The sequence below is a fragment of the Arachis duranensis genome, chromosome 3, assembly GCF_000817695.3.
Source record: "Arachis duranensis cultivar V14167 chromosome 3, aradu.V14167.gnm2.J7QH, whole genome shotgun sequence".
Taxonomy (NCBI): Eukaryota; Viridiplantae; Streptophyta; class Magnoliopsida; order Fabales; family Fabaceae; genus Arachis; species Arachis duranensis.
The window spans coordinates 3,075,896-3,084,504 of record NC_029774.3 but is presented as its reverse complement, the minus strand read 5'-3'; the positions used below and the strand labels follow the sequence as shown (position 1 = coordinate 3,084,504).

Here is an 8,609-nt window from a genome sequence, read left to right as displayed (position 1 = left end):
AATGCCTGAGGGGCTATCTCTTAAAGGAAGGAGATTCACTTCTCAGCGCCAAAACGACGACACATACATAGATAAGTTCGTGAATCGTTCAAGCTTTTTTTTGTGAAGTTACAAAAATTTAATTTTTTTTTCTTATGTTAGCATCTAGGTAACACTGAAATGCTTGTAGTGGTTGAATTCAGATTGGGTTTTAACATTTGATTGAATGTTATTTATGCTCCATATTCTTCCGGTTTTTAAGTTTAGTGGTTACTGTTTTAATTGGTTTTAAATAGAATATTGAATATTGTATGTTCTTGTGGATTGAATATTCAAGTTACAGAGGACTCCACTAGGATAAGGGTTTTATGAGATAAAGAGCACGAAATGAAGAGTCACAATTAAAGTTTTTGCTTAAATCACCATTATCAGCATAATTTTGATTTAATTTTAAATTCGACTATCCACGTCACAGGTGATACGTATTCCGTATGTGACAAGTAGACTAAATCACTAACGTCATTGACGTTTAGTTAGTTTCGATGAATGGAATTGAACATTCAAGTTACAAAATAGTTTTCTTTCTTTTATGATCAAATTTGTCAACGTTAAATCTTTCAAGATCAATTTTGGTAGTTTATTCCATTTGTCACCTTGTCTTTATTTTGTTTGTCTCACGTGAAAGCAAAAATTATAGGAAATCATTTTCAGATCGATACTGTATAATCTTAAAACAAATGAGAAATTTGGTATGCAATTTTTGTTTTTTCAAAAACAAAAGAAAAAAAAATCAAATTTTCACTAATTTGACTAATCTTAAATTTATTACCATTAAATATATTTAATAAATAAACGAGTAAATTAATAGTGTTCAATCATTATTAATCTACCAATATTAGACAATGCTTTTAAGTTTTAACATATGTATGCAAAATAAAACAAAACAATGTTAACAAGAGCCACCTTGTTTCTTGCTCATATCATATTCCCTAGCTTCTAACGTTGGCCACTCTGGCCATGGTCCACTTACCTAGAACAAATTATGAACAGTTTTGCACCACTGGATCATCCTCATACTTACCTGGTTTATAGTTTTGCATGTTCTTCAAGTTTATTTTAAATTTAAGAACCAAATCACAACTTCATCCCCAAGTATATGGCCGTTGATTCTGCCTTAAAACATACTTTTATGGGTAGCCGTTTGAAGCCTGCTTTAAGGGACCACCACAAAGCAGCAAACAAAAATGACCTGTCTGGTGTGTGTGGGGTCCTATGCCAACCTCAAAAGAATTCAAAAGCATTAGAGACGTTGCCGTCTCTAAACTCAATTGCTCAATTCATTAGCTTAAAAATTATTCATTTATCTAATAAGTCATAACAATGATTACCCACAATAATGTGGAGTGATTAGTGAAGGCTATAAATAAGCCAAAGAGTTATTGCATTTCTCAACACATACAAGATAATTTCTCCACCTCCCTAGCTATTCTAAAGCTTTTAAGCTTCAAGTATACCTGTTCCCTTTCTTCTTTGCATCTAAATGGCACGCATTAGCAGAGCACTGTTCTTCATGGTCTTCATCGTGGCACTTATGTTTGCTGATGCAGTGAGGGCACAGAGCGAAGCGCCGGCTCCAGCACCCATGGACGCTGGAGCTGGATCTATGGTCACATATTCTGCTACATTTGTTTGCTCCACGTTGATCCTCTCTTTCCTTGCCCTTCTCCGCCACTAAATTTTCCCTGCATCTTTATTTTTTTTGTTAAATTTTAAATGGGTTGCAATATTTGTTGTTTATTTATTATGTTGATTACTTGATTATATTATCTTATTCTTCGTCCCTAATTATTGGTTAGGGTCTAATTCAATTCATCCTATCTAATCTATTGTGGACAAGAAGAGAAATTTGTACGTGTATTATGTGATGAGTTGTTCTGTGTCTTCTTTTTCCTTCCCGTTCTATAAGCGGTGCTCTTAAAAGGGTCACAAAATATGAAAGTAATAACTTAAACCAAACAAGCACTCACTACATATATCAATTGTTTTACCAATTATACAAGCACCGAAGCACATGCTATGTAAGATACTAGCAAGTACTTTGTGCAAACACTCAGAACTTTCAGAGTAATTAAAAGTTTAAAACTAATAATACTATGTTCGCAGGTCTAGATGTTCAAACAAAAATGTGATAAAGAAAGATCCTCAACTTGCATTTCAAATTCAAATGTGAGAATGTTTATTACGGCCAAAAGTAATCAACACAATTGTTCGGTTCCATACTTCAGTTACATGTGTTCACAACATAAATTGTAGTCTGTAGAAAGAACAATATATTTGTTGCAATTGAAACTCTACAGAAAAATAGGAATTAAGAGATCAGTTTCATGCTATCAGTATCAGGGAACTATATCTGCAACACACACAAAAACCAACAGAACTCGAATCAGGTTTGAATAACTGAAAATACCCATTCCAAGTTACCTCCTTCACCCATGCCTTTTCTTTATCCTGAGGATCTAGCAACTACAACAATGTGTGCAATCAAATAACTCTAAGTATACACATCATAAGCAACTAAACCAATCCCAAACCAAATGCTCTATGTTCATCAACTACCAAATGGTTTTGGTTGACTGCCTATTCTTAATCCCTAAATCGTAAACATACACAATTATACCTCATTCTCTTTCCTTATACGAGAATACAATAATTTCTCCTATAATATATCAACAGCCTAGATCCTTTAAAGCAAAAGCACCATATTTTGTCTCAGCATTGTATCAACATCATAAACCTTACAAAGGTCAATCTCCCAATGGATTCACAAATTCTAATACAACAGAATGATCAAATGAAGTTCAAAGACCCAGTGATGGGTTATGTAGCTACAAACTTGAGATTTTACAATCTTATAGAAAGCACTAAATCAATTTCCAAGGGTGCTTGTAAATGCAAACTCTAATAGAATACACAGAATCAGATGAACTTAACAGACAGCACTGTAGCAAGTAAAGCTTGAAAGTTGAAAGCTCACTTCCACAAGCTAAAAGCACAAGTTCAAACCAATTCCAAGCACAAGAATATGCAGTCCAGACAACATAATTTGATAATTACATCAAATCATTAATATTTGGTTACAAACCTTGTAAATGTTTCTTATTTATTTAAGAGATATCATCATTGTATAATAACTATGCATTACAACAACACTACAAAGTGCCTCAGTAACAATCAAAATTGATCACTCTTCCAATCCAATATCCAAACTTTGTTCTTTACCAATGAGTAGTTCATCCTAATTATTACAATAAAAAATTCAACCTCATCCTATGGACTACGGTTAAACAATTCTCATCCCTCCAAAAATCTTAACAGTATAAATAGTATCATTTGGGATATTAAATTCAGTTCACAATTTAATCCCAAGAAATTAAATTTAAAAGTTACCAAAAATTAGGCAGAGAGAAAGCAGCCCTATCACCATCCACCTAAGAGCTCTTTGCTGCCACTGCAGCCTCTGCCGCCGATTCCGCTTCTTTCACTGCAGCCTCCTCAATGATCTTCTTGTTCTTCTCAATAGCCGCCGCAACCTCCTTAGGCATATACTTCTCGTCGTGCTTTGCTAAAACCTCCGTGGCGGAAAAATAGCAGTCTCCGCTCCTTGCCTTTCCGGAAACGCTCTTGGCGGACACCTGCTTCCTGATCTCATCGGTGAACGGCTTCACGAACCCTTCCACCACCACAGAGTGACCTTCCCTGAAGAGATCGGGAAGCGAACCCTGGTACCGGACAAGAATATCGGTGATCAGATCGGAGACCACGAATTCCATCTCTGCAGAAGATGCAGGCTGCACGACGCTGCCTTCCAGGACCAAACCTCCCAATCGGAACTTCGTCTTCGTAGGGTTCTGAGCGTACTTTTCGAGAGCTTCCGATGGAGTAACGTAGAACACTAACTGGTCCTGGAAGTTGTTCAGAACGATCACGATGAACCCCGCCAAGCATCCGAACGTTAGGGCGTAGGTCCACAGGCGCCGTGTCTGCATCTGCCTGGCTCGCGCGCCGATGTCAACCGTTTTCTTTGGTCGAGATGCCGAGCGACGAGCCGCCGTGGAGAGGAGACGCCGGTGGATAGAGAAAGCGAAGGGGAGGGCGGAAGGTGAGTCGATGGCACGGATGAAGGAGGCAGCTGCGAGAGACGGCGAGAGATTGGCGGCGGTAGGGTGGCGCGTGTGGAGAAGGGGGGAGTGGAGGAGTGAGGTGGTATGGAGGAGGCGGGATCTGAATCTGAGGGCGAGTCCGGTGGCCATCGGAATTTTCTTTTTACTGTTTTTTCTTGTGTTTTCTCGGGAAAGTAAGGGAAAATAAACGTGGGAAAATTGGAGATTGGGGGTTAGGGTTTAAGAGTATTAGCCGCCATAATTGAGTAGAAGTTTGGCGGCAGCAATGGTCTTTTTTGTGGCAGCGTTGGAGGCGAAAAAAGGAGAAGATTCATGTAAACGTTCACAGAACATGGAACAAAAAGAAGGAGAAAAAGTGAAAAAAGGAAAAATATTTGCACGTGACAAGTGGAGTGCGCTGGCCCAATTTATGGGCCATTTTTCTTCCATGTTGGAGGTCCATTGATATCGAGGCCCAGTATGTAGAAGACTTCTGTAATGCATGGTCAAAATTCAAATCCATCCTTGTTCAAAAATTTATTTCAAATCAATGTAATGTGGACAGTGGAAGACAGGCGACATGAGAAACAAAGAAATCAGTTAGACTTCCTTCTAGTGATTAACTTACTAGTATGTTTTAACAAATTTAAATTTTATTTTGTATATATAATAATTTATTAACAGTGATAAATTTTTAAATAAAATTTCAATCTATGACATAACATATTAATTATTGGCTTACTGGATTGAGAATATAAAAAACAAAAAAATAAAATATGTTAGTGAATGGTTATTTTAGTAAAAATATTTTTATATAAAAGTGATTATTAACACTGAGACATGGACGTATTATGCTAAGTCTTTTAGTCAGATATATAAAATAATTTAATAATTTTTAATTATTATTTTTATATTAAAATATTTTTATATAAATAATCATTTTATCATTATCTAATTTAATACAATTATAAAAATTAGAGTTTTATATATTAAAATTCCATAACGAAAAAATGAGGACAAATGTTAAGAGAAAATTAATAATAAAAAATGTTAAATGATCAATATTATTTTTTCATTTGTCTTGCACCTGAGCTAATATTTGTACAAGCCAACTTTTCATTTATTTTTCCACTAAAAATATTGATCCTTTAATATTTTCTATTAATGATTTTTGTATATTTTATTTTCAAATAGTACACTTTATTTTGATTATATTTTAGAGGATATAAATCTTTGCGCATCTGCTCATGGTGGTAACTTATTCGAAAAGAATTAGGTTCACCTATGATAACATATACATATGTATCTCTACCCAACCTAAAGAGGAGAAAATAATAAAGTAGTGCTTTTCGTGGACCAACTTCACAATCCATCTCTTTCTTTTGCTATCATGTCTAATTTAGTTTTGTTTAGTTCTTATGCTTTCGAATATTCAAATACCACATACCTTATCCCTCTCATTTCCCTCCACAAACGGTTACTTATTAATATTATTAGTGCTATAAAGATAACAATAACAATAACCGGTGCAGTCCAGCTATTTTCTTCTTTCAATTATCAATCACTTCCCCAAAGGTTTAATTAATTTATTTGTATTGTGTTGCATTGAATAGAGCCGTGACATCCTTAATTCAAGGTCATGGATTCTCAGCTCATGGTTGGTCTTGCTCTCTCATGCATTGGTGGCTTGAGTACTTCCATAGGTACTATTTAATTTCATTTTTCTTTCCATCAAAACTCTAATTTGCTTCATTTACACAAACTTGTCTATGTTGAACAGGTGGACTCTCTGTAATAATCAACAAAACTCCAAGTTTAAAGTTGCTTGGACTGTTGCAGGTATACATATATGATGTTTCATTATTGATTAATCAAACTCAACATTTTTTTATTACTTAAGCATTCACATTCTAATCATAAAAGGGTTTTGCTGCTGGTTTGATGCTGAGCATTTCATTCTTTGACCTTGCTCATAATGCTATTAACTCACTTGGATATCTCAAAGGAAACCTTTGGGTAAGTTCTCTTATATATTATTCTTATTCACCATAATATAATGTTTTTTTCTTTTTGTTATCACGGTATCCCTCAATCCGACAGATTAAGGACTACTCCGTGATAAATTTGAGTTGACTATCATAATATAATGTCTTTTTAATTAACGATATCTCTCATCCCGACTTAGATTAAGCACTAATCGGCGTGTATCTGAGCTCTATTTAAAGGTTTTGTATTGGTTAATGGATTGTTGTATAAACAATGCGAGATTCGAACTCCTAAAACTTATTTAAATAGATGAGTGAACTAATTACTCGATAACCCAAATTGGTTACCATAATATAATGTTTAATTAAAGTCATATTTATTTTCACAATGAATATATTTTTTACCTTCTTTGTTTCAGTTTTTTGCTGGTGTCATATTCTTTGCTGTTGTAACCAAATTTATCCCAGAACCAACAGCAGTTCCCATTCCAGACGATAAAAAGACAAAGGTTCGTTCTTTTACTTAAACTTGTTTAATTTCTATCTACCAAATTAAATCTTAAATAAAATGCATGGTATTATAGCTAAGCTGCTATATATGTTGAGTAAAAAACAATCTTATAATATGATAGCATGCTTGAAAATAGAATGTTGGAGATCGTAGAAACAGGGACATTATGAAAAGGCAGCGCCGTCAAGTTTTGTTCAGCGGAATTATCACTGCCATTGGTATTAGCTTACATAATTTTCCTGAAGGAATGGCAGTGTTCCTTGGTTCCATGAAGGTAATAAACTTCAATTTTGGTGTTATTGTTGCATGTTAATGCCTTAATATTGTAACTTTATGCCATTAATTCTTCTTTTATAGGGCCTTCGGGTTGGTCTTAACCTTGCATTAGCCATTGCTCTGCACAATATTCCAGAGGTATTTTTAATTATCTTTTACCTTATAATATAATCTTAGTGTTCTATTAATAAATTCCTTAATTAGTTTAACGTTAAACAATTGTGACACTCTTGTTGTATATATCTTTTTTTCAGGGTATTGCTGTTGCACTTCCTGTTTATTTTGCAACAGAGAGGTAATAAGATCTGGATCTTTTTCTCTTGTTAGTTAAATCTATTCATATCAAATATCACACATATAGCAATAACCATTAATTTGTGGATGCATGGTTCTTAATTAGTAAATGGCAGGCATTGAAATTGGCATCATTTTGTGGGTTTGCTGAGCCTTTAGGAGTCATAATTATAGGTACATACACCATCCAAAACATTCTCTATATACATAAATAATTCAAAGATTATATAAACTATGATGATGATGATGATTTTCCCTTGTTACATAACAATGTAGCATGTCTGTTCCCTAGAAGCTTAAATCCCGAGATTCTTGAAGGTTTGCTTGGAGCAGGTTAGCCCTTGCAACTTGATTGGTTTGTGTGCAATTAGCAATATGATATGTTATGTTATGTTGTGTTGATATTAATTATTGTTGATTGCATTAAACATAATACACAGTTGGTGGAGTAATGGCATTTCTAACACTTCATGAAATGCTGCCACTGGCTTTTGATTATGCTGGACAGAAGCAGTCTGTTAAGGCCGTCTTTTGTGGCATGGCATTCATGTGTGCAAGGTAATTAAGAAATAAGATTAGTGCTAATATTGTACATTTAAATTATTATAAGATACTTAGTTAAGTGTTTCTTGGATGCTGCTGCAGCTTGTTTCTTCTACGACTGAGTTTACCAGAGAACATGGTTTAATGTACAAGTAATCCCAGGAGTAACATACATGACATGAACATTAAAATGTAATTAAATATGGTTTAGTTTCTCCTACTATATAGAGGAATGTTGTACAAAGAACAGGAGGAGGTAAAAAAATAATGACAAGAATTTTAATCCTGTGTATTACTCGAAAAAGAGATCATCTTGTCATTATCCATATCTATATATATAAAGATGATTTGTAACTATATTTGAAGCTATTTGCAAGTGATATACCTTTTATTTCATCTATTAATAGTTTTTTTTTTTTGTGACTAAATAGAAAAGAAAGAAAAAAGAGACAAAACCAAATTAATTGGCTAGGGTCATATCTAAATCTATTAGATGTTGAAGCTCACTCCATGGTTGGCTCCAATTCGAGTGAATGTCCGCGACAGAAGCAGCTGCTTTAGCCATACAATCTGCAACACTATTTGCAGTCCTCTGAATTAAAAGAATAGAGACTCTCCAATTCCAATTCATAACCTCCTGAATATGCTTTGCCAAATCCCATTCCGGAATATCCTTACTAAGCATTCTTTGGTTTACCAAGAAAAGAGCTTCTAAACAGTCTGTTTCACAAATAACCTCACGAAATCCACTCTCCCAAGCAAGAAGTAAACCTCTCCAAATTGCATACAATTCAGCAAAAAGAACACTGCACACTTCGACTTTTCCAGTGCAACCTTTCAACCAACATCCATCAGGATTGC

At 34.6% G+C, this 8,609-nt stretch overlaps 2 protein-coding genes across 2 annotated transcripts; one reads left to right on the top strand and one right to left on the bottom strand.

Moving 5' to 3' along the window:
* Positions 1-3,204: 3,204 nt before the first annotated feature.
* LOC107476795 (cytochrome c-type biogenesis protein CcmE homolog, mitochondrial) lies at positions 3,205-4,704 on the bottom strand. The gene has a single exon (XM_016096699.3). It carries the CDS (start codon positions 4,287-4,289, stop codon positions 3,468-3,470), a length of 822 nt encoding a protein of 273 aa, XP_015952185.1. The 5' UTR covers positions 4,290-4,704; the 3' UTR covers positions 3,205-3,467.
* Positions 4,705-5,654: 950 nt separating this feature from the next.
* Positions 5,655-8,105, top strand: LOC107477141 (zinc transporter ZTP29). The gene is made up of 11 exons (XM_016097103.3): positions 5,655-5,842; positions 5,920-5,978; positions 6,063-6,155; positions 6,544-6,633; positions 6,772-6,909; positions 6,993-7,049; positions 7,166-7,206; positions 7,312-7,379; positions 7,482-7,538; positions 7,646-7,763; positions 7,851-8,105. Exons 1-11 carry the CDS (start codon positions 5,779-5,781, stop codon positions 7,891-7,893), a joined length of 828 nt encoding a protein of 275 aa, XP_015952589.1. The 5' UTR covers positions 5,655-5,778; the 3' UTR covers positions 7,894-8,105.
* Positions 8,106-8,609: the final 504 nt, after the last annotated feature.

Bases quoted from the DNA above. Each gene is read 5' to 3' on its own strand.
- LOC107476795 (XM_016096699.3), bottom strand. From the start codon at position 4,289: ATGGCCACCGGACTCGCCCTCAGATTCAGATCCCGCCTCCTCCATACC.
- LOC107477141 (XM_016097103.3), top strand. From the start codon at position 5,779: ATGGATTCTCAGCTCATGGTTGGTCTTGCTCTCTCATGCATTGGTGGC. The intron at 6,634-6,771 runs GTTCGTTCTTTT...GCTTGAAAATAG, and splicing joins CAGACGATAAAAAGACAAAG to AATGTTGGAGATCGTAGAAA. The intron at 7,050-7,165 runs GTATTTTTAATT...TCTTTTTTTCAG, and splicing joins CTCTGCACAATATTCCAGAG to GGTATTGCTGTTGCACTTCC.